This window comes from Somniosus microcephalus, chromosome 19 (genome assembly GCF_052327205.1).
Source record: "Somniosus microcephalus isolate GS21.2 chromosome 19, FLI_Smic_1.0, whole genome shotgun sequence".
NCBI lineage: Eukaryota > Metazoa > Chordata > Chondrichthyes > Squaliformes > Somniosidae > Somniosus > Somniosus microcephalus.
Window position 1 is genome coordinate 44,803,611 of NC_141005.1, and position 26,166 is coordinate 44,829,776.

General features: G+C 46.8%; 1 protein-coding gene across 1 annotated transcript in view; it reads right to left on the minus strand.

Annotated features, from left to right (window-relative positions):
• LOC147104402 (calcium-binding protein 7) overlaps window positions 1–26,166 on the minus strand; it is a 119,471-nt gene that overhangs the window by 18,178 nt on the left and 75,127 nt on the right. The window contains exon 3 of the mRNA XM_085961729.1: window positions 25,399–25,511. Within this exon, the coding sequence (XP_085817855.1) occupies window positions 25,399–25,511 (113 nt within the window). The remainder of the gene's footprint in view (window positions 1–25,398; window positions 25,512–26,166) is intronic.

The following is a 26,166-nucleotide window of genomic DNA, read 5'->3' on the forward strand; positions in this document are numbered from 1 at the left end:
CGACCTGGACAAAGCTGAAGCCCTCGCTCTCTCCCTAGAGGTGGCCCATCAGGACCAGGAGGCGTTTTCCAGGTACTGCTCGCGACCCTGGGACTCGGGCCCGACCCCTACCGCAATACCCTTCGCAGCGCCGCCCCCGGGACCTACCTCAGCGTCGGCGTCCCGGACCCGACCGGGACCGCCACCCCCGGTACCGGCTCCGACATCGGGCACCCGCGATCGGGCCGCCGGCTGCTTCTTTTGCGGCCAGGAGAAGCACCCGAGGTCGCGCTGCCCAGCCAGGAACTCTACCTGCTCAACCTGCAGGAAGAAAGGCCACTTCTCTAAGGCCTGCAGGAGCGGATCTTCAGAGGCCAGCAGTGCCTCATGCGAACTGTGGGGGCGGCCATCTTCTTTCAAGGCAACTGAGGCCAGCATCCCCACACGTGAGTCATGGGGGCGGCCATCTTTGATCAAGGCAACCGACCCCAATAGTGCCTCATGTGAGTTATGGGGGCAGCCATCTTCTCCGCCATTTTGTCCTACCTCGTGGGAGACGCCATTTTACCCACCACGCCCGACTGCCACTGGGCCCCCGGACCCGACGACCGCCTCGCCCGCAGACGACAACGACTCGCTTACCTACACACTAGCCTCCGTCACTCTGGATCAAGCCCGCCCACACCACCTGTCCAAGTCGATGATGGACATCAAAGTAAACGGCCACGCCACGACCTGCCTGTTCGACAGCGGAAGCACGGAGAGCTTCATCCACCCAGACACGGTGAGCCACTACTCCCTCCCTGTCCTGCCAACGCGCAACCGAATCTCGATGGCATCGAGGTCCCACGCCACGGACATTAGCGGCTACTGTGTTGTGACCTTGTCGGTTAAGGGTACGGAGTATAAAAATTTTAAACTCCTCGTCCTCCCCCAGCTCTGCGCTGCCGTCCTACTAGGGCTGGACTTCCAATCCCACCTCCAAAGTGTAACCCTAGCATACGGTGGACCCCTCCCCCCACTCACAGTCGACAACCAGCGAATGTTAAACCGCCCACCGCGTAACACCTGCAGCCTATCCACCCTCAAGGTGCCGCCACCTTCCCTGTTCGCTAACCTCACCCCCGACTGCAAACCCGTCGCTACCAAGAGCAGGCGGTACAGCGCTGGGGACAGAGCCTTCATTAGCTCTGAGGTGCTGCGCCTCCTGAAAGAGGGCATTATCGAGGGGAGCAACAGCCCCTGGCGTGCCCAGGTCGTGGTCGTTAAGACCGGCGATAAAAATCGCCTGGTCATCGACTACAGCCAGACCATAAACAGATACACCCAGCTGGACGCATACCCCCTTCCCCGCATATCTGACATGGTCAATCAGATTGCACAATACCGCGTATTCTCGACCATTGACCTTAAGTCGGCCTACCACCAACTCCCTATCCACCCCGAGGACCGCCAGTACACCGCCTTCGAGGCGAATGGGCGCCTATACCACTTCCTTAGGGTCCCCTTCGGTGTCACCAACGGGGTCTCGGTCTTCCAAAGGGAGATGGACCGGATGGTTGACCAGAACGGACTGCAGGCCACATTCCCCTATCTAGATAACGTCACCATCTGCGGCCGCGACCGGCAGGACCATGATGTGAATCTGGAGAAATTCCTCCGTACGGCCCAACGGCTGAACCTCACCTACAATAAGGAGAAATGTGTGTTTAACACCTCGCGCCTTGCCATCCTTGGCTGTGTAGTAGAGAACGGACTCATCGGCCCCGACCCCGAAAGAATGCGCCCCCTCATGGAGCTACCCCTCCCCACTGCCCTAAGGCACTTAAGAGAACCCTGGGGCTCTTCGCCTACTATGCCCAATGGGTGCCCAATTATGCGGACAAAGCCAGACCCCTCATGAAGTCCACATCCTTCCCCCTCACGGAGGAAGCGTGCGCGGCCTTCTCCCTCATCAAGGGAGACATAGCCAAGGCCACAATGCACGCAGTGGATGAGTCCATCCCCTTCCAAGTGGAGAGCGATGCATCCGACTTCGCCCTAGCCGCTACCCTTAACCAGGAGGGGAGGCCGGTGGCCGCCTTCTCAAGGACCCTACAGGGCCCCGAGATCCGACACTCGTCGGTCGAGAAGGAAGCCCAGGCAATTGTGGAGGCGGTACGGTGCTGGAGGCATTACCTGGCAGGCAAACGATTTACCCTCCTCACCGACCAACGTTCGGTTGCTTTCATGTTTAATAACAAGCTGAGGGGCAAAATCAAGAATGACAAGATCTTGAGGTGGAGAATCGAGCTATCCACCTACGATTATGATATCTTGTACCGGCCAGGTAAGCTGAACGAACCCCCTGATGCTCTTTCACGAATTACATGCGCCAGCGCGCATATTGATAGACTTCAGACCCTCCACAACGACCTCTGCCACCCCGGGGTCACCAGACTTTACCATTTCATTAAGGCCCGCAACCTGACCTACTCCATCGAGGAGGTCAGGACCATGACCAGGAACTGCCAGACCTGCGCCGAGTGCAAACCGCACTTCTATAGGCCGGACAGAGCAAGCCTGATCAAGGCCACCCGCCCCTTCGAGCGCCTGAGCATCGACTTTAAGGGGCCTCTACCGTCATCTGACCGCAATGTGTACTTCCTCAACATCGTTGATGAGTACTCCCGTTTCCCTTTTGCCTTCCCCTGCCCAGACATGACCAGTACCACGGTCATCAAGTGCCTGAACGACCTCTTCGCCTTGTTCGGGTTCCCGAACTATATACATAGTGACCGGGGCTCCTCCTTCATGAGCGAGGAACTCCGTCAGTTCCTACTAGCGAGAGGTATTGCAGCAAGTAGGACCACCAGCTACAACCCCCGAGGGAACGGCCAGGTGGAAAGAGAGAACGCGACGGTATGGAAGGCCGTCCTCTTAGCCTTAAAGTCTAAGGGCCTCCCAACCTCCCGCTGGCAGGAAGTCCTCCCGACAGCGCTGCACTCCATCCGGTCACTACTTTGCACTGCCGTTAACGCCACCCCCCATGAACGAATGTTTGTTTTCCCCAGGAAGTCGACTACGGGAACCACTCTACCAACCTGGCTGACCTCTCCGGGGCCCGTCTTGCTGCGAAAGCACGTGAGGGCCCATAAAACGGACCCCCTGGTCGAGAGGGTGAACCTCCTGCACGCCAACCCCCAGTACGCCTACGTGGCTTACCCAGACGGGCGGGAGGACACTGTCTCCTTACGAGACCTCGCACCCTCGGGCACTCCGGAGACACCACCTTTACCCCCCCCCACCACCCCCCCAATTCCAGCCCAGGTAGACGGCATGCCGGAACCCCACGAGCCTTCGCCGACCATGCAGACACCAGCATTAACACCGGATAATGCAGCACCGCCGCTGCGACGATTGGAGAGGCTTACGAGGCCTCCGGACAGACTGACATACCAGAACTGGTAGTACACTTCACCCCGCCGGACTCAAATCTAAACAAGGGGTGAATGTGGTAAACCACTTTTATCGTTCACTATCGTTACACTATAGTTATCACTGTTGTATTGTTATCACTGTTCTCACTGTTGTATCACTATACGAGGTCGCCTCTTGTCGCGCTGTTATACCTGGGCTGACCACCTCCGACTCCGCCCATGGCTCCACCTACCTGCCCAGGTATAAAGGTAGTCGACTGGCTGGTATTCCTCCTTGTTGGACCCGATCACCCACGAGGGTGGGCTCTGTTATTTAGTCAATAAAAACCTTTAGTTACGTTCCTAACTCATCGCTTTTTATTGGACGAATTGATAGATATATCAACTTTCCATGGGAATTTTGAGTTTTTTGCACACTCCTGGTTTTTGTCTCTGACCCTTATATTATCTTTGTCATCAAAATAGACATACTGTTCCATACAAATAAAAACAAGCTTTCAAAACTTTATTTAGGTTATAATTTTGAACTTTATTGAACCCCCACAAAAAAGACCCATCTAAAATAAAATAAAGAGCGTCAGCTTATTTAGCCTGTAATTTGTCCTTATTTTGTCCCTTTGAGTCTTCTACTCATCATTGCTCTTCCTGATTCTCTGACTCTGGCTCTGATGTGTCCATTTCCTCCTCTGTGTCACTGTCTAGCTGTGTGGTGGACACTTCTGTATCTGGCTCAATAAGTTGTAGGTTCGCCCGGCTAGCCACCAGTTTCTCCACTCTCATTAGTCAGCCTGTTGCGCACCTTTGTATGCGTATTCCCAAAAAGTGACCAGTTTCTTTCAGAGGCCGCTGAAGGTGGGATTTGGAGTATCACCGATGCAATGGGTGACAGGGCCTCAGATGCACAAAGTCCCTTCCACTAAGTATGTGCACTGATATGCTTGCATGATTCCCATATCCCGTCCCCATTCCAAAGACCTTGCTTGGTAGAGAACTTTGCCAGACTTCCCAGAACTTTGCCCACGTCCAGATTGAGGTGGCGTGAGAGGGTAGAAATCACACTGTAAGCGCTGTTGATCTGTTCTCCAGAAAGTATTGGTCTCCCAACATGCTTTGGGTCCAGCATGTATGCTGCAGCATGAATCGGCTTGACGCACAATTCTTGACGCATCTGTATGAATTGAACAATTGCCTTCTCCTCTGCTTTGAGCAGCAGGGATGTGGGTAGGGCAATGCTGATTTGTTCTTTTAAATCAGCAAAAAGCCTGAGAACATCTGACAAGACAGCATCATCTTCAATCTGAGCAATTGCAGATGCTACTGGTGAGAGTAGTTTAAGGCTGCTAACCACTCTCTCCCAAAACACATCATCCAGCAGTATTTTCTTGATGGTGGTTTCCATATCCCCAGACTGGGATATTGCCATTTCTTGCAGCGACTCCTTACCCTCCAGAAGGCTGTTGTACATTATGACAATGCCACCCCATCTAGTGTTGCTGGGCAGCTTCAGTGTGGTGTCTTGTTCTTTGTCGTTTGCTTGGAGTTGTAGGTTGCTGCAACTACCTGTTTTCCCCTGACATACTTAACAACTTGTTTGGCTCTCTTGTACAGTGTTTCCATGTTTCTCAAACCCATATGTCCTTGAAGAGCAGGTTGAGCCCATGAGCTGTGCACCCAATAGATGTAATATGAGGGTAGGCCTCCTCCATTTGAGTCCAAGCAGCCTTCATATTTGCAGCATTGTCAGTAACTACTGCAAAGACCTTTTGTGATCCAAGATCGTTGATGACTGCTTTCAGCTCATCAGCAATGTATGTGCCTGTGTGTCTGTTGTCCTTCGTGTCTGTGCTCTTGAAGAACACTGGGAAAGGAGTGGAGACGATGTCGTTTATGATGCCCTCCCCTCGTACATTTGACCACCCATCTGAGATAACTGCAACACAGTCTGCCATCTCTATTGTTTCTTTGAGCTTTCCTTGGACTCTGTTGTACTCAGCCTCCAGCAAATAAGTAGACAAAGCATGTCTGGTGGGAGGACAGTATGCAGGGCGAATAACATTGAAAAATCTCTTCTAGTACACATTGGCTGTGAGCATGAGGGGTGAGCCTGTCACATATACAGCTCAAGCAAGGCACTCATCTGCATTCTTCTGGCTATAGTTATCCATTGTATCAAAGAACCTTCCAAGTGGGCCAGGAGTTGCTGATGATAAGGAGCCTAATGTTGAATGTGAACCATCATCTTCTTGAATGGAAGCAGAGGAACTCTGGGCTGACTGCTGTGAGCTTTGAGTGAAGTTGTTGCATTTGGATAAATGCTGCTGCATCTTTGTGGCATTCTTTACATATGGCTTTGTACAGTGTTTGCACATGTACACAGTCTTTCCATCTTTAATGCCTGGGGTAAAATGCTTCCACACATCCGACGGTAAATGTGGCATTGTTCTATGCAGAGAATTAAAGGGCATTTGTCTCTGGGTCGAACTGCGGTCGATCAGCACGATTGCAACAGGGTGAGTAAATTTTTCCTGATGCTCCATGTGATGGAAGCATGACCTGTGCATGCACGACACTACATCACCAATAGAGGGAGCTAATTGCTCATCCACTCATCCAACCAATCAGGACACATTTGTTCAGAGTCACACACAAAACTTGTAATTATTAAAACAAGCCAAGTAAGAAGATAAACATATATTGATTAAGAAATTCCTTAATAATTAAGATTCCATCTCTGTTAGTAATTTTAAGAGAGGACCTGTGAAAAAAATGAAAGAAATACAAAAAAAAAAGCAATATTATGCTAGCATGTGCTTTTTTGGGGCAAAATTCCCAAGCGAAACTTCCCGTGGAAAAATTCCGGAAATTTCCCAGAAACTTTCCACCCCTTCGCAACCCTAGTGGCAAGTAACATTCGCCCACACAAGTGATAGGCACAAGTAAGGAGTGTGATGGAATACTCTCCACTTGCCTGGATGAGTGCAGCTCCAACAACACTCAAGAAGCTCAACACCATCCAGGACAAAGCAGCCCGCTTGATTGGCACCCCATCGACCACCTTAAACATTCACTCCCTCCACCACTGGCACATCGTGGCTGCAGTGTGTACCATCTACAAGATGGACTGCAGCAGCTCGCCAAGGCTTCTTTGGCAGCACCTCCCAAACCTGCGACCTCTTCCACCTAGGAGGACAAGGGCAGCAGACGCATGGGAACACCACCACCTCCAAGTTCCCCTCCAAGTCACACACCATCCTGACTTAGAAGTATATTGCCGATCCTTCATCGTCGCTGGGTCAAAATCCTGGAACTCCCTACCTAACAGCACTGTGGGAGTACCTTCACCACATGGACTGCAGCGGTTCAAGAAGGTGGCTCACCACCACCTTCTCAAGGGCAATTAGGGATGGGCACTAAATGCTGGCCTTGCCAGCAACGCCCACATCCCATAAAAACAAAACAAAAATAGTAAACTGGAGTAGAGTTTCTGCTTTGGGCACAATCCCAAAATACGCTCGAAATTGCGTTGGTTAGGTTACAGTTCAACTTTCCAATAAAATTCATTTGCATAATTACAAATGTAAAATCATCAAGGAACCAGTGCAATTGAGCAACGTAACTTTTTTTTTTCCATTTAAAAGTATTCCTTGATGTATTTAAGAGTAGTAACCTGGTGTAGTTTTATTAATACAGCTGAAAATGGCTTTATCACCAAAAATAAGCCATTTTAATAAGAGTGCCATGTCCTCCACCTGTGAATAACCCGATTTAAAATCACTGAAAATGCCTTTAAAAAACTATAGTGAACCATTTAATAGTTTTATTGGTGTACACTAGTCAGTTTCTTAGTCAATTAAATATTTTTTGATGTGAAAAAACTTTTAAACTGTGCTGCTCGTGCCTGTGCACCTAAGAAAATGAGCGCAATTTGAAAATCCTTCCCTTACCAGCGCAATAGGCGGAATCTCGAAATTTCTCTACCCGGTATTTTTGACAGTTATACAATTTCAGACAGAAGACTTTTAAGAAAGAGAGAGAGAAAGAAAATACAGTAGTTCAGAGAGACTTGGATAAATCTGGTGAAGGTTCCAAAAATTCGAAGTAAAGGATAGCTCGTGAAACAGGACTTCCAAGCTGAGAAGTTTACAAAACTCTGCTTGCCAACTAGATCAGTGTATCACTTGTATGTAACAGTTAGGTTTATGAAAAAAGAAGTAAGATTAGTTATACGAAGAGAGAAAGACAATGGAAGAAGGAAGAAACACTACGATGGAAACAAAGATTCACCACATTGATATCCTGGAGGCAAATAAAGCATCCTAGAGGGAGATGAGCCCATCAACTCTACTATACTGGCTCAAAAGGACAAGGTTATACAAGACCCAGGAATCATTGCTAAAGCTGCAAGTTTATGAGCAATAAACTGAATGAACGAGATTTTTAGGCCGGAATTGTCCTTAGCTTGGCGGTTCTGGTGCGGGCGGTGGCCATGTCAGGTCACGACCCCGCTGCTGGCTCCATCCCGCTGTAGAAAATGAACTTACCTTAATGGGGCCTACATAAGAACATAAGAAGTAGGAGCAGGAGTAGGCCATACGGCCCCTCGGGCCTGCTCCGCCATTCAATAGGATCATGGCTGATCCGAATCTAGACTCATGTCCACTTCCCTGCCCTCTCCCCGTAACCCCTAATTCCCTTATCTGCTAGGAAACTGTCTATCTCTGTTTTAAATTTATTTAATGTTGCAGCTTCCACAGCTCTCTGGGGTAGCAAATTCCATAGATTTACTACCCTCTGAGTAAAGAAGTTTCTCCTCATCTCAGTTTTGAAAGGGCAGCCCCTTATTCTAAGATTATGCCCCCTAGTTCTAGTCTCACCCATCAGTGGAAACATCCTCACCGCATCCACCCGATCAAGCCCCCTCACACTCTTATATGTTTCGATAAGATCGCCTCTCATTCTTCTGAACTCCAATGAGTAGAGTCCCAACCTACTCAACCTTTCCTCATACGTCAACCCCCTCATCTCCGGAATCAACCGAGTGAACCTTCTCTGAACCGCCTCGAGAGCAAGTATATCTTTTCTTAAATATGGAAACCAAAACTGCACGCAGTATTCCAGGTGTGGCCTCACCAATACCCTATATAACTGCAGCAAGGCTTCCCTGTTTTTATACTCCATCCCCCTTGCAATAAAAGCCAAGATTCCATTGGCCTTCCTGATCACCTGCTGCACCTGCATACTAACTTTTTGTGTTTCATGCACCAGGACCCCCAGATCCCTTTGTACTGTAGCACTTTGCAGTTTCTCTCCATTTAGATAATAACTTGCTCTTTGATTTTTTTCTGCCAAAGTACATAACCTCACACTTTCCAATATTATATTCCATCTGCCAAATCTCTGCCCACTCACTTAGCCTGTCTATGTCCTTTTGCAGGTTTTTTTATGTCCTCCTCACTCACTGCTTTCCCTCCCATCTTTGTATCATCGGCAAACTTGGATATGTTGCACTCGGTCCCTTCCTCCAAATCATTAATATAAATTGTAAAGAGTTGGGATCCCAGCACTGACCCCTGCGGAACACCACTAGTTACTGATTGCCAGCCTGAGAACGAACCATTTATCCCAACTCTTTGTTTTCTGTTAGATAGCCAATCTTCCACCCATGCCAGTATATTACCCCCATCTCGTGATTTTTTATCTTGATCAGTAATCTTTTGTGTGGAACCTTGTCAAATGCCTTTTGGAAGTCCAAATACACTACATCCACTGGTTCCCCTTTATCCACCCTGTATGTTATGTCCTCAAAGAATTCGAGCAAATTTGTCAAACATGACTTCCCCTTCATAAAACCATGCTGACTCTGTCCTATTAAATTATGTTTATCCAAATGCTCTGTTACTGTTTCCTTAATAATGGACTCCAACTGTAATGAAATGTGTTTGGCTTGCCTGTATTCATTTTGCACTCATGTATATTACCCTACCCCACACGGTGTATAGTTTCACTTCCTCTTTCCTGACTAACCTGGAATGTTCCAGGTCTTGGCTCTTGGCTCCACCCCTGACTTCTCTTACATAAAGATCCCAGGATCTTTATGACTCATTCCTGCGAGCCAGTCAGTGTGTTGAGATGTTAGCTCTGATCTTAGTGATTAAAAGCCAACTTGTTAAAGTTTATAACTTCTAGTTTTGTGGTTATTGAAGGCACATCACCAACATTTTGCCAACCACAGATGTTAGGCTAACTGGTCTATAGTTTCCAGCTTTTTGTCTACTTCCCTTCTTAAATAAGGGTGTTACATTAGCAGTTTTCCAATCTGCCGGGACCTTTCCTGAGTCCAGGGAGTTTTGGAAAATAATCACCAATGCATCCACAATCCCTACCGCCACTTCTCTCAAGACCCTAGGATGTAGGCCAACAGGTCTGGGGGATTTATCCGCCTTAAGTCCCATTATTTTACCGAGTACCATCTCCTTAGTGATTTTAATCGTGTTTAGCTCCTCCCCCCCCCCCCCCCCCCCCAATTGCCCCCTGTTTGTCCAGTGTTGGAATATTTTTAGTGTCCTCTACTGTGAAGACTGATACAAAATATTTGTTCAGCGTCTTTGCCATCTCCATGTTCCCCACCACTAGTTTCCCGGTCCCATCCTCTAAGGGACCAACGTTCACTTTAGCCACCCTTTTTCTTTTGATATAGCTGTAGAAACTCTTGCTATCTGTTTTTATATTTTTTGCTAGTTTACTTTCATAATCTATCTTCCCTTTCTTAATTAATCTTTTAGTTATTGTTTGCTGGCTTTTAAATGCTTCCCAATCTTCTATCCTCCCACTAGATTTGGCTACTTTATATGCCCTTGTTTTCAGTCGGATACTATCCTTTATTACTTTACTAAGCCACGGATGGCTGTCTTTTCTTTTACTCCCCTTTTTCCTCAGTGGAATATATTTATCTTGAAAGATGTGAAATATCTCCTTGAATGTAGACCACTGCTCTTGTACCACCTTACACTTTAATCTGTTTTCCCAGTCCACTTTAGTCAATTCTACTCTCATACCTTCATAGTCTCCTTTATTTAAGCTCAGTACGCTGGTTTGAGATCCAACTCTCTCACCCTCAAACTGAATTTGGAATTCAACCATATTATGGTCACTCATTCCAAGGGGATGCTTTACTAGGACATTTTTTATTAATCCTGTCTCATTACACAGGACCAGATCTAAGATTGCCTGCCCCCTGGTTGGTTCAGTTACATACTGCTCAAGGAACCCGTCCCTAATACACTCTATGAACTCTTCAAGGCTGCCATGCCCTATTTGATTAGTCTAGTCAATATGAAAGTTAAAATCCCCCATGATTATAGCTGTTCTCTTATTACAAGCCCCAACTATTTCCTGATTTACACTCCGACCAACAGAGTTGCAACTGTTAGGAGGCCTATAGACTACGCCCACTAGTGACTTTTTCCCCTTATTATTCCTTATCTCCACCCAAACTGTTTCACTATCCTGATCCTTTGACCCAATATCATTTCTGACTATTGCAGTGATTCCATCCTTGATTAACATAGCAACCCCACCCCCCCCTTCCTTCCTGTCTGTCCTTCCTAATTGTCAAATACCCTTGTATGTTTAGTTCCCAGTCATGATCATCTTGCAGCCATGTTTCCGTAATGGCCACCAGATCATACCCATGTGTAGTTATTTGTACCGTCAACTCGTCTATTTTGTTACGAATGCTGCCTGCATTCAGATAAAGAACTTTCAAATATGTTTTCTGACAATTTATTCCTGCTTTTACCCCTTTTACTACTTTACCTTTAACATTATACATTCTGTCCCTTCCTGACACGCTCTGGTTTTTAATTCCCCCACTGCTACCTTGCTCTATTGCCTTCTCCACTGTCATTTTTATTTTTCGCTCTCTTAAAACCTCCCCCCCACTAATTAGTTTAAAGCCCTCTCTACAGCCCTAGTTATTCGATTCGCCAGGATTCTAGTCCCAGCACTGGCCAAGTGAAGTCCGTCCCAACAGAACAGCTCTCTCCTGTCCAAGTACTGATGCCAGTGTCCCAAGAAGCAAAACCCATTTCTCTCACACCAGTCTTTGAGCCACGCATTTAACTCTCTAATTTTATTTACCCTAGCCAAATTTGCACGTGGCTCAGGTAGTAATCCAGAGATTATTACCCTTGTGGTACTGCTTTTTAATTTGGCCCCTCGCTGCTCAAACTCCCTCAGCAGAACCTCTTTCCTTGTCCTATCTATGTCGTTGGTACCAACATGGACCACGACAACTGGAGCCTTCCCCTCCCACTCCAAGTTTCTCTCCAGCCCAAGGAGATGTCCTTAACCCTGGCACCGGGCAGGCAACACAGCCTTCGGGACTCTCGCTCTCGGCTGCAAAGAACCCTATCTATCCCCCTAACGATACTATCCCCTACCACTACAACATTTCTTTTAACTCCCCCCACTTGAATGGCCCCCCGCTCCATGGTGCTGTGGCCAGGTTGCTCATCCTCCCCGCAGTACCCGTTCCGATTAAACCCATCCTGTGCGTTACCTGGCCCAATGAGATGGAGTGGGTCTGGTAACGTCATTCAAGATGCGTTTTAAGCTGGGATCCTTAAAGGGGCAAGGTACTGACTTGGATAGAGAACTGGTTGGCAGACAGGAAGCAAAGAGTTGGAATAAACGGGTCTTTTTCCGAGTGGCAGGCAGTGACTAGTGGGGTACCGCAGGGATCGGTGCTAGGACCCCAGCTATTCACAATATATATTAATGATCTAGACGAGGGAACTAGATGTAATATCTCCAAGTTTGCAGACGACACAAAGCTGGGTGGGCGTGTGTGCTGTGAGGAGGATGCCGAGAAACTCCAGTATGATTTGGACAGTTTGGGTGATTATGTGGATAAATGCGAGGTTATCCACTTTGGTGGCAAAAACAGGAAGGCAGATTATTATCTGAACAGCAATAGATTGGGAGAAGTCCAAAGATGTGCGCAGTTAGGTTGATTGGCTATGATAAATTGACCCTTAGTGTTAGGGGGATTAAATACGTGGGGTTACAGGGATAGGGTGGGATATGTGTTGGTGTAGGGGTTACGGGGATTGGGTGGGATATGTGTCGGTGCAGGCTCGATGGGCCGAAATGGCCTCTATCTGCACTGTGGGGTTTCTGTGATTCTGTGATTCTGTGAAGGGGAAGTGCAACGAGACCTGGGTGTCCTTGTGCACCTGTCGCTGAAGGTAAGCATGCAGGTGCAGCAGGCCGTTAAGAAGGCAAATGGTATGTTGGCCTTCGTAGCGAGAGGATTCGAGTACAGGAACAAGGATGTCTTGCTGCAGTTGTACAGGGCCTTGGTGAGACCACACCTTGAGTATTGTGTGCAGCTTTGGTCGCCTTATCTGAGGAAGGATGTTCTTGCCATGGAGGGGGTGCAGCGAAGATTCACCAGGCTGATACCTGGGATGGCAGGAATGACGTATGAGGAGAGATTGGGTCGATTGGGCTTATACTCGCTGGAGTTTAGAAGAATGAGAGGGGATTTCATTGAAACTTATAAAATTCTAACAGGACTAGACAGACTAGATGCAGGAAGGATGTTCCCGATGGCAGGGGAGTCCAGAACCAGGGGTCACAGTCTAAAGATAAGGGGTGAGCCATTTTAGGACAGAGATGAGGAGGAATTTCTTCACCCAGAGAGTGGTGAACCTGTGGAATTTTCTACCGCAGAAGGCAGCTGAGGTCAATTCATTAAATATATTCAAGAAGGAGTTAGATATATTTCTTAAGGCTAAAGGGGTCAAGGGATATGGGGAGAAGGCAGGGACAGGGTACTGAGTTTGGATGATCAGCCATGATCTCATTGAATGGGGAGCAGGCTCGAGGGGCCGAATGGCCTACTCCTGCTCCTATCTTCTATGGGACCCTCACCACATTACATTTTAAATTTAATCTAACATAATGGGTATTGAATCTTTACTGTACAATAACATAATAAGTTATATATGCGTGACAAAGAAATATTTAAATAAAAATATTATTAAGTAATATGACGCCATCTACAAATACGATCAAGAACATAATTAAAAAAGTACATTAATTGGGAAGTTATTGGTGCTTTAGTCACAAATCTATAGACTTTTGTATCAGTAACTGGTACAAATAAAAGATGTGTGTCTGTATAGGTAATACATAAAATGAAGCAGATTTTAAATGTAATTGTAAAGGGGTGGATTTACAATCTTACGCAAGTTCAGCGGAAGAGCTACCGAATCCCTGAAAAACAGTAAGTGGTGCTTACAATGTGTTTCTGGGATTTCTGTAGCTCTTCCGTTGAAGTTAACAATGGACAAGTGAGAGAACCTCCGCAGAAATTCACCCTAAAGTCTCAGACTGAAAAATGTAATTAGTCATATTGAGAGACTGAAAGCAAATTGAACCAATGGAATGAGTGATGAGAATGAAATTGTTACGGTTGATGACTTGATTTAATGTGTAACTGGACAATCACAGTATACTGTGAGAAAAACTTGACTAGAAACAACACAAAAATTTATTGAAAAGATATATGTAATTTTTTATAGTGCCGATCAATTCACTACAATTACTGTTGAGTTGGAAGGCAACAGCCGAGAATGGCCAATGAAAAATGTATTTCCTTCACCATCCAGGGTAGCACTTACATTCCTTCAGGAATTTCTGAATTAACATTTACCAGGAGCTTTTCAAGTAGAACAGAATCTGCATCAATCTGTTAGCTCATGTAATCAACATGTTTTTATTTTGGTTTGTTTTCCATGCTGTCAAGTAATCAGCTGGAGCAATGGCCACGGAACTCACGCTTAGGTTGACAAGACGTGGTTCCCGAGTTGTGTGAATCCCGTGGCCATGCAGGGAAATTTAAAATGTAGGGGGAGAAAGGCTCTTAAGTGCCTGTCAACTACCTCATGATGATTTCAATTGGGTCCCCCGCCGCTGCAGGTCAGGTCGGCTCCACGCTGACAGACGCACTTGTGGGAAAGGTGCGTGGGAGCGAGTTGACAGCGGGTTCCTGACCCGCTGTCAAAAAAAACCCAGCTTTCCCACCCAACCCACCACTCATTACGCCCACTACCACCCTGGAAAATTCAGCCCTTAATGTATCTGACTTGTAATTCAAGCTGTTGAGTTGCCAGCTATACATTGAAAATTTACCCTGAACTAACCATGGTCAATGTTGGACATTGAACGTAATATAAACCTGTTAGTACGTAGAGTCTAGCTGACACTGAATTATTATGATACACTTGGAGGTAGAAATTGATCATTGCTGCACCCATTTTACGGGCGGAAAGTGGCAGCAAAAATTACTTACTTCACAGGGCTATGCCCCAAGAATGCCTGAAAAACGACGCAATATTGGCCTTGGATGATTTTCAGGTATCTGGGGCGGCCGGCTAACACAAACGTTCGACCCCTTGCCTAGGCTAATGAGGAACCGAACACCTGTTTTAGGAGCCCTCCGGGAAATTAGGCTGTCCCTCCCGGGCCTTGCCTGAAGCCGCAGCCGAAAATTCAATCCTCCTAAAGGACAAGCTGCCTGTGGAGGGACAACATGTGCCGGCAGCTCACCCAGAATATTTAGGTTAGGCCTGAGACCCAATTTCAGGTCGTCCACAGGCCTCTGGACCTGAAAACGAGCCTAGTCTAATTTCTACGCCTTGGACTGCCTTTGTAACCCCAGATACTAATTCTGGCAGTTAATAACATCTACCTGATGCATTTGTAATGTTTAATATTGGAATTCTACTAATTGTATTATCATAAATGTGTTAATCAAGAAATGTTAGTTTATGATTTTGTTGCTTGAATTTCTCTTTGATGACTTTGTCAAGAAGAGGTTAACTGGTGCACTGGTCATTTGGAGGGTGGTTGGCTGAGTAAAGGTTAATATAATTTAGACTGAGTAATGTAAGATGGTTCAAATGAGCCAAATTCAGGTATTCAATAATCCGGTAGATGTGGGTGATAAATCCCCAAATGGATCTTTAACAAGAAGCCAGGGTGAAGGGGTTAACGGATAATCTGGTCCTTTTTTAGGTACTATCCCTTGTCAAATTTATGGATTTACTGACCACAACATTCTTCTTACATTTGTCACTACGTCTTTTCTGTGAGTTCTGATGAACCATCATCATAATGTTCTTGTGATTTACTGTCAAAAGTTGAATAACTCGAGCATCCAAAACAGATCTACTTCCATTTGGCACTATTTGAAACCAAATGCTGTACTTCTTGTTCTTGGGGCTTCTAACACAGACTCTTCTTTTCCCCAACGGCTTCATTAGTGTCTTGTTTAACATCAGCAGTAAATTATAAAGAATCCTGAAACTCTCTACCACTTGGATCATCAACAGTATTCATTCTCAAGTGGCACATTGACTGTAGCATCGCAATGTAGCTGGAACCTGACTTGCTTGTTGTTTATGCTTTGTCCTTGCTAAGTATTGCAATTATACCAGGGTGCTTATTTCTTTCAGTTGCTTTGCTGGTGATTACACAAGCTTTCAGTGTCAGTTTAGGTTCTTGTAAAAGACTCTTTCTAGTACTATTGGCCCTGATATTACTGGGGATGTGAAGAGAGCCGGGGAGAGGGTTTGGGGGGGGGAAGAGGGTTTGGGGGGGGGCGGAGGAGGAGGATTTCCAGACGGGAAACCTGGAAGTACGGGTCTCCTGGACGTCCTGCTGAAATTAACCACAGGATGTCTTCATCAGCAGGTTTCTCGCCCGACAGCCAACCTGATTGACAGCCTGAGAGCCGGGAAATGGTGAGGGGAGTCTGAGATCGGGGGGGGGGGAGGTCGGAGATCGGGGGGGGGGGGGGGGAGGTCGGAGATCGGGGGGGTCAGAAATCGGGGGTTGCGGAGTCAGAGGTCGTGGAGGGAGGAGTCTGAGATCATGAGGGGGTTGGGGCGGGGTCAGTCGATCACAGGGTCTGTAAAGAGGTTAGCTTTTTGGGCCGGGGGAAACACTCCTGCTTCTCCTGGCCCACAAGCAGTGCTGTAAATGCACTTACCTCGTGGATCCGGCCCTTCTCACCTCCTTTTACCTGCCGGGATTCCCGAGTCGCGGGCTGACAGTAGTTAAAAATAGAAATCTTGGTAAGATGGAGGCACACAGCTTCCTTAAAAGCTTTTACTGGCCCACCCGCCTCCTGAGAATGGATTGGTCACCCGCTCCCAATCTGCCTCTGTTAAAACTGGAAGTGGACAGGTTGGGTTCGGAGTTGAGAATTAAAAAAAATTACTTCCCACCCTTAGGGGTTAAAATTGTTCCGTGTGGGGGCGATATTAACCCTGCTCGCTCAGCAGAAACCTGGCTCTTACCTGTCTGAAAGCCGCCATAATCGCAACATCTGCAATTTTAACCTGCTCTCCTGAGCAGGCAGCAAGGACACACGCCCCGAGCCAACAGGTCCTTCTTTACAAATGCATGTTGTGGCCTAATGACATCATTGAGACCCGACTGTAATTTTACCTCGGGCCTGAGCGGGTAATCCACCTGGAGTTAAAATCGGGGTCAAATTGTCTCTGATTAGACGTTCCTCTAGAGCCCTGTAGTTGCATTTTCTAGATAAGATGCGGAGGTTTTGCTACTTGTTATAGAGTCACCAGGCTCTTGGTCCAGATTATTGAAAATACAGCGTTCATAAGCTTTATTAGTTTCTCCAACACAGAATTGTTCCATCCTGCTAAGAACAAACTCCATGCACGTCCTGTCTTCATCTGTCTCAAATAGAAGACCATCAAGTACTTTCAGTGCTTCTCTGCCCATACTGGTAATTAGCATTTCTGACATCTTTGACTACTTATTGAGATCTGACAAAAGCTCCAAGTGATCCCTTACCCTCCCAAAGCTTTTCCAACTGCTTGCTGCATTACGTGCCATCTGTAATTTGGCTGAGAACAGATTTGAAAAATTGTACAGTGCTGCATATCATTTTAGTTTGAAATTACTTCAGCTGAAACAGTCACAAAGAGCAGATTACAGTCAAATAAAAACAATACAGGATCAATATTTGATGAGTTTAGAGAAGCAAACTGCTTGGAGGGTTGGTAGAAGTAACAGAGAGGCTTGATGAGGGTAGTGCGGTTGATGTGTATATGGACAACAACAACAACTTGTATCTATATAGCGCCTTTAACATAGTAAAAGGTCTCAAGGCGCTTCACAGGATTGTTATCAAACAAAAATTTGACACTGAGCCATATAAGGGGATATTAGGGCAGATGACCAAAAGCTTGGCCAAAGAGGTTGGTTTTAAGGAGCGTCTTAAAGGAGGAAAGAGAGGTGGAGAGGTTTAGGGAGGGAGTTCCATAGCTTAGGGCCTTGGCAGCTGAAGGCACGGTGGTGTGATTAAAATCAGAGATGCTCAAGAGGCCATAATTGGAGGAGCACAGATATCTCAGAGGGTTGTAGGGTTGGAGGAGATTACAGACATAGGGAGGGGCGAGGCCATGGAGGGAACAGTAGCATAGCGGTTAGCTTACTGGACTAGTAATCCAGAGGCCTCGACTAATGATCCAGAGACGTGGGGCTGGATTTTGCCAATGGGGAGCTTTTGGAGGCGGGACTCCCACTTGTTGGGTTTCAGTCCCGCCTCCATCAAATTCTGGCCAACCCACGCTATTTTCCCTTGATTGGCCTTGTTAAGCCCACCCAGCGGGTTTAGCAGGCCAATTAAGGGAAAGCTGGTGACAGAGAACGTCAGCGTATGACGTTTCATGTCAAAAAATTTTGACAGATGAATTGTCATCGTTTGACAGCTCTGTGAAGCTGTCAAACACTGACATTCTCTGTAGTTTGATGAGTTCTTGAATTCAAAACCGCATCAAACCTCTTTCCTTTACAGAAGTTAGATGGTTGCTGCATTGGAGAATGCAACGGCCATCTGTCATCTCTGCCGCGGAGGTGCGAGACTCTCCACATCCCCAACTCTTGAAGCCTGCAGGAAGAAACAAAGGTAAGTAAACTTTTTCTAACACTTCCCACTTACCTCACATACTCACCTCTCCACACTTGCACCCATCACTTACCTTCACAGTGCACTTTTTCAGCCCTTCGACCCCTGCAGACCCTCTGCTCGCCTCGGTGACCCTGGCGGGGTTCGGAGCCTTCGAGAAGCCCACACTTCAGGGCTCAAAATGGGGATAATCCTCTTATCTGCCTGTTAACTACCTGTTAACAGGCAGATAAGTGGCACTAATCCCCTTCCCGCCTCCAAGGAGACGGGACCCGACACGGGTCGGCTACCTGCCTCCTGGCAAGGTGGCACGGAGGCGGGTTGGGCACTCGCCCCCAAGTTCTGCCATTTTCCCGGCAGTCCCGCCTCCATACCCGCCTCCCAGGGCTGGCAAAATCGCCCCCCTTAGTTCAAATCCCACCATGGCAGCTGGGGAATTTAGATTCAGTTAATTAAATAAATCTGGAACAAAAAGCTAGTATCAGTAATGGTGACCCTGAAACTATCGGATTTTTGTAAAAACCCATCTGGTTCACTAATGTCCTTTAGGGAAAGAAATCTGCCATCCTTACCTGGTCTGGCCTATATGCCACAGCAATGTGGTTGACTCTTAACTGCCCTCTGAAATGGCCTCGCAAACCACGCAGTTATACACAACTGCTACAAAAAACAATAATACGAATAAAACCGGACAGACCTCGGCACCTGCTTTGGACATGACAACAGCGCATCCAGCCCAGTCGACCCTGCAAAGTCCTCCTGACTAACATTTGGGGACTTGTGCCAAAATTGGGAGAACTGTCCCACAGACTAGTCAAGCAACAGCTTGACATAGTCATACTCACAGGATCATTCCTTTCAGTCAATGTCCCAGATTCCTCCGTCACCATCCCTGGGTATGTCCTGTCCCACCTGTGGCCCTGGGAGTCCTCAACATTGACTCCGGACCCCATGAAGTCTCATGGCTTCAGGTCAAGCACGGGAAAGGAAACCAGCTGCTGATTACCACCTAACACCCTCCCTCAGCTGATGAATCAGTACACCTCCATGTTGAACACTTCTTGGAAGAAGCACTGAGGGTAGCAAGAGCACAGAATGTACTCTGGGTGTGGGACTTCAATGTCCATCACCAAGAGTGGCTCGATAGCACCACTACTGACCGAGCTGGCCGAGTCCTGAAGCACATAGCTGCCAGACTAGGACTGTGGCAGGTGGTGAGAGAACCAACTCGAGGGAAAAACCTACTTGACCTCGTCCTCACTAATCTACCTGTTGCAGATGCATCTGTCCATGGCAGCATTGGTAGCAGTGACCACTGCACAGTCCTTTGTGAGACGAAATTTCATCTTCAAACTGAGGACACCCTCCATCGTGTTGTGTGGCACTACCACCATGCTAAATGGGATAGATTCAGAGCAGATCTAGCAGCTCAAAACTGGGCATCTATGAGGCGCTGTGGGCCATCAGCAGCAGCAGAACTGTATTCCACCACAATCTGTAACCTCATGGCCTGGCATATCCCTCACTCTACCATTACCATCAAGCCAGGGGATCAATCTTGGTTCAATGAGGAGTGCAGAAGAGCATGCCAGGAGCAGCACCAGGCGTACCTAAAAATGAGGTGCCAACCTGGGGAAGCTACAACACAGGACTACATGCATGCTAAACAGCAGAAGCAGCATGCTATAGACAGCTAAGCGATCCCACAATCAATGGATCAGATCAAAGCTCTGCAGTCATGCCACACCCAGTCATGAATGGTGGTGGACAATTAAACAACTAACAGGAGAAGGAGGCTCCAGGAATGTCCCCATCCTCAATGATGGTGGAGCCCAGCACGCGAGTGCAAAAGACAAGGCTGAAGCATTTGTAATCTTCTTCAGCCAGAAGTGCCGAGTGGATGATCCATATCGGCCTCCTCCTGAGGTCCCCACCATCACAGAAGCCAGTCTTCAGCCTATTCAATTCACTCCACATGATATCAAGAAATGGCTGAGTGCACTGGATACAGCAAAGGCTATGGGCCCTGACAACATCCCGGCTGTCATGCTGAAGACTTGTGCTCCAGAACTAGCCGTGCCTCTAACTAAGCTGTTCCAGTACAGCTACAACACTGGCATCTACCCAACAATGTGGAAAACTGCCCAGGTATGTCCTGTCCACAAAAAGCAGGACAAATCCAAACTGGCCATTACCGCCCCATCAGTCTACTCTTAATCATCAGCAAAGTGATGGAAGGTGTTGTTGACAGTGCTATCGAGCAGCACTTACTCACCAATAACCTGCTCACCGATGCTCAGTTTGGGTTCTGCCAGAGTCACTCAGCTCCAGATCTCATTACAGCCTTGGTCCAAACATGGACAAAAGAGCTGAATTCCAGAGGTGAGGTGAGAGTGACTGCCCTTGGCATCAAGGCAGCATTTGACCGAGTGTGGCATCGAGGAGCTCTAGTAAAATTGAAGTCAATGGGAATCAGAGGGAAAACAGTCCACTGGCTGGAGTCATACCTAGCACAAAGAAAGATGGTTGTGGTTGTTGAAAGTCAATCATCTCAGCCCCAGGACATCACTGCAGGAGTTCCACAGGGCAGTGTCCTAGGCCCAACCATCTTCAGCTGCTTCATCAATGACCTTCCCTCCATCATAAGGTCAGAAATGGGGATGTTCGTTGATGATTGCACAGTGTTCAGTTCCATTCGCAACTCCTCAGATAATGAAGCAGTCCATACCCGAATGCAGCATGACCTGTATGACATTCAGGCTTGGGCTGATAAGTGGCAAGTAACATTTGCGCCACACAAGTGCCATGCAATTACTATCTCCAACAAGCGAGGGTCTAATCACCGCTCCTTGACATTCAACGGCATTACCGTCGCATCAACATCCTGGGGGTCACCATTGACCAGAAACTTATCTGGACCAGCCACATAAATACTGTGCCTACAAGAGCAGGTCAGAGGCTGGGTATTCTGTGGCGAGTGTCTCACCTCCTGACTCCCCAAAGTCTTTCCACCATCTACAAGGCACAAGTCAAGCATGTGATGGAATACTCTCCACTTGCCTGGATGAATGCAGCTCCAACAACACTCAAGAAGCTTGACACCATCCAAGACAAAGCAGCCTGCTTGATTGGCACCCCATCCACCACCTTAAACATTCACTCCCTCCACCACCGGCGTACTGTGGCTGCAGTGTGTACCATCTACAAGATGCACTGCAGCAACTCGCCAAGGCTTCTTTGACAGCAACTCCCAAACCCGCGACCTCTACCACCTAGAAGGACAAGGGCAGCAGGCACATGGGAACACCACCACCTCCAAGTTCCCTTCCAAGTCACACACCATCCTGACTTAGAATTATATCGCCGTTCCTTCATCATCACTGGGTCAAAGTCCTGGAACTCCCTCCCGAACAGCACTGTGGGAGTACCTTCACAACACAGACTGCAGCGGTTCAAGAAGGCAGCTCACCACCACCTTCTCAAGGGCAACTAGGGATGGGCAGTAAATGCTGGCCTTGCCAGCGACGCCCACATCCCATGAATGAATAAAAAAAAAAGAACAGAAATGGTTAAGAAGAAATTTATTAGAAGTTTTCAAAATCATGAATGATTTTGATAAAGTAAGAAAAAACTGTTTCCAGTGGCAGAAGGGTCGGTAACCAGAGGTGATTAAGGTGATTCGCAAAAGAACCAGAGGCGACATGAGGAAACATTTTTTACACAGCGAGTTGTTGTGGCCTGGAATGCACTGCCTGAAAGGGTGGTGGAAGCAGATTCAATAGTAACATTCGAAAGAGAATTGGATAAATACTTGAAGGGAAATATCTACAGGGCTATGGGGAAAGAGCAGGGGAGTGGGACTAATTGGATATCTCTGCCAAAGAGCCAGCACAGGCACGATGGGCAGAATGGCCTCCTTCTGTGCTGTATCATTCTATGATTCTATGAGTATTTGCAAAGGAAGCTGGCTTTTCTGGCTTCCAATGTTTGTTTCTGTTTCTTTGGGAGATAAGAATTGATATGCTTTTGACACAAAGTGAGGATGTGTTGCTTGGATTCCTATAAACCCCTGAAACTCAGCGAGATTCTGTTTCATTGAAGATCTTTCCCAATACATCCCCGAACTGTATGTAGCAAGAAAACTGTGAGTTAGGCAACCCAGGACAAACCATTTGCTCTCAAAGAATGAATATTCTTCCGCCGGTGTGTGCTTTATTATTGAAAAGAAAAGGAAATCGTTATTTTTAGATCAGTGCAGACCTGAGGCTTGATTTTAATTGGTGCTTGGTTGACTGAAATGACCAAATCCCATTGAAACTGAATGACACACTAACTCGCAGGAGAATTCAATTCATCTGAGGAGCCAGATGCATTATTATAAAGAGATATATCTGTACCTCTATTTCCTTTCTTGTTCCCATACTTGATGCTTTCCAACTGTTGTTTAGAGGCAGCATATTTGTCCATTAAAGACATGATGTAGCTGGTGTCTTGTGGCTAACTGGGAACTGCTTTCCGCATTTTACTGAGCCAAAGATCCCCCTCTTACCACAAGCTACACTGGCATTATGATTGGGAGGAGTGCCTTATCCACTGTCCTCATTCATATCGTTACATACTTGTTTCATTTGTGGGCCACTGTCGGCCCGTGATCGGTCACACCTCCCGTTCTCCTTCCTCCCACTCAGGACTTACCTCAGGGCCGCTGCTGGCAAGGCAGGTGGCCCAAATCAGAACGGTGCCAATAGGCGAGCTGCCTCTGGAGGCGTGACAGTCGCCGGCTACTCGTTAAAATTATTCAAATGAGGCCTGAGGACCAATTTCAGACAAGCCTGGGGCCTCCTGGTTGGAGCGTGCTATATAAATGCATGCTACATAAAATGTTGTTGTAAATAACTGCCACATTTTCAGGATTAAAATGCTACTAATTTAAGTGTTAATTAAGAAATGTTAGTTCATGATTTAGTTGTCTAACTTCTTCTTTAATGATTTGCCAAGAAGAGGTTAAATCATTCACTCAGTGGTGCACTGGTCCTTTGGAGATTGGTTGAATGTGTGAATGATAATACAATTTGGACCAGTTAATGTATTGCAGTTCAAGTGAGTTGAATTTAGACATCCAATAATCTAGATGTGGATGGTAGATCTCAAGGTGGTTCTCTGATGAGGAGTTAAAATGAAGGGTTTAAGGATTCACCAGGTCCTTTTTTAGGTAAAGTGCCTTGTAAGGTTTATGGGTTTACCAACCGTAGTGCTCTTTGAAGTGTCAGCTGTGGCTCAGTGCGTAGCAGTCTCGCCACTGAGTCAGGCGGTGGTGACTCCAGGGACCTGAGCACAAAATCTAGGCTGACACGCCAGTGCAGTCTGCCTTGGATCCCATGGCACTATTTCAAACAAGAGCAAAAGAGTTCGCCCTGGTATCCTGGCTAATATTTATTGCTCAGCCAACATCATTAAATCTCATTGCTGTTTATAGGATCTTGCTGTGTGCAAATTGGCTGTTGCGTTTCTATAAAATTTGTCTTCCCCGCTTCCATTCAACTACCAGGGATGAGAACCTTGAGGGTGCCTCCCACCCTTATTTTGCAAGACTGAAAGAAATTGCACAGATATAAATATCTGACCAGGCTATTTACTCAAATAGATAACCAGAGATTGAATGCATACTCTGCTTGAAATTGGATGCAGCTTTCTCTTCTCCCACACTAGACAGACACCCGGCAAATACTTTTCTACCTTTTTCTTGGCATTTTAGAAGAAGAGTCACTTAGTGTTTGTTATTATGCAGCTGCTCGCCCGAAACCTACCAGATGGTGCGGCAAGCAGCATTACTGCATAAATTCACTGGGGCATTTTTTTGTAACTCTGTGCAGAGAGCAAACATTATTTAAAAGCAGAGGGTGACATGAGCCTTCAGTGTCTGAACTGGGTCAAATCTGAGTATTCAGCAACTTTAACCCGAGCTGGACCAATTTCTGGTTCAGGATTCGGTTTGATACTTAGAGGGGTTAAATTTTTTTCTGTGTGTTAAGCTGCAGTAATTTTGTGCATTAACTTTAATGGGAAGGGTGCTAACTTTTTCGCATGCATCTGAGATTACTCCTGGGAGTACATATTTCTAATATACATTAATGCATAGTCCCAGCGTTAATATTTTTTCTGGTTGCTTACTACTTGTTAAGCAGCAACTAAAGTGGAACGTGTAAAGCTACTCATAATTTACTTAATTCCCACAGTGCATTCACTTCCTTTCTCCCATTTAAAGCTGGAGTTGGAACAGCAGAGGCAGCAGGCTGAGTTTGAGTGGTGAACAGAACAGGACGCAATACCTAAAGGAGGAGTTTTTCAGGGAACTACAGCATGGGTAGAACAGCAAATCTCTCTACGCTGAATATTGTGGAGGAGGAAGGGGAACAGAAACACCACAAGGACCTTAGAGACGATAGGAGATTTCACACAGCAACACCCAGTGAGGAACAGCATGTAAGGTGGCTGCACCTCGACAGGTATATCATCTCCGACCTGTCTCAGCATGGAGCTACTGCATGCTTCTACGCCACTGAGGCTTCTGAGCACCAACAGGAGACATCACTCGGAGAAGCCAGTATATAATTCACGGCTGTTTTACTGAGATAACAGATATCCTCTTCACTGTGTGTTGTCATACTTCGAGTTCAACGGTGACATGCAGCCCAGATTTTACTAGACACGGGAAAGTCCCTCGGTACAAGGTGGCATTGCTTGCACTAATGTAGCCATTCATATATCTACAGGCAATACCATCCGTTCTATTAACAGAAAGGGTCATTGCTCTCTGAATGTTCAGATGGTAAGCTCATTTTCTGAGGCGTTCAGCGTAATTTCAGGGCCAGTGTGGAAAAATACTCCAATGCACAATCGTAGCTATAAGTCCAAATTAAACCCTGGGGCATTTTCTCAGTTGCAGAATGTTGCTTGGGTTTATATTGATATTTTTTTCCCCTGATGCCTTACCTTCCAAAAAACATTATCAAACTCAGTCCCATGGAATTTTTCTGGAATTGCAGCTGATGACAGTTTGGGTCCTAGCAACGTCACAAACTCTTCAAAGTCCACCTGTCCATCACCTGAAAACATAATACATCCAGTTAGTTTTCAATTTTCTAGATTAGTCATAACAGCAGCTAACAGTAACATAACTTGAATCATGTTACAATATTAATGCAAGCATCAGCTAGTGGCCTGGGACTGCAATGAGTACAAGTGTTTATCTCCAACAGCAATGACATGGGTTTGAGTCCCAGGGTTGACTGTCACTTGTATTCAGCTGCCTCTGTTGAACAAGATCACTAAGTGATATGTTGGCCTAGAGATTCGTTCACACCCAGAATGGGGTGCGCAGAATGTGGGGGGGGGGGGTGTTCTGCATGTGCCTGTTTACGTGGGTGCTGGGATCACGCGCAATTGTGCCAGGTGTGAAGCCAGTGTTGCCCATGCTGGTTATTGGCTGTGTGCCTGTTTGGGATGGGAGGGGCGGGAAATTGAGAATCTCTGATGCCACTTAAAGGAGGCCTGCACCTCTTAAAGGGGAGATGCACTCAAATTAACTCAAATATAAATTCAGTTTGTCACCTCCCTGATACAGTGGTGCTCAGCAAACTGGGAGATGTCGCTGATGTCACCTGCTGCAGCTTGCAATGACCCTGTAGCATAAAATTTAAAAGTCTCAGTGACCTTGACAGCCACAGGCCATGTCCTGGTTTGAGGCTCCAGTTGTGGCTG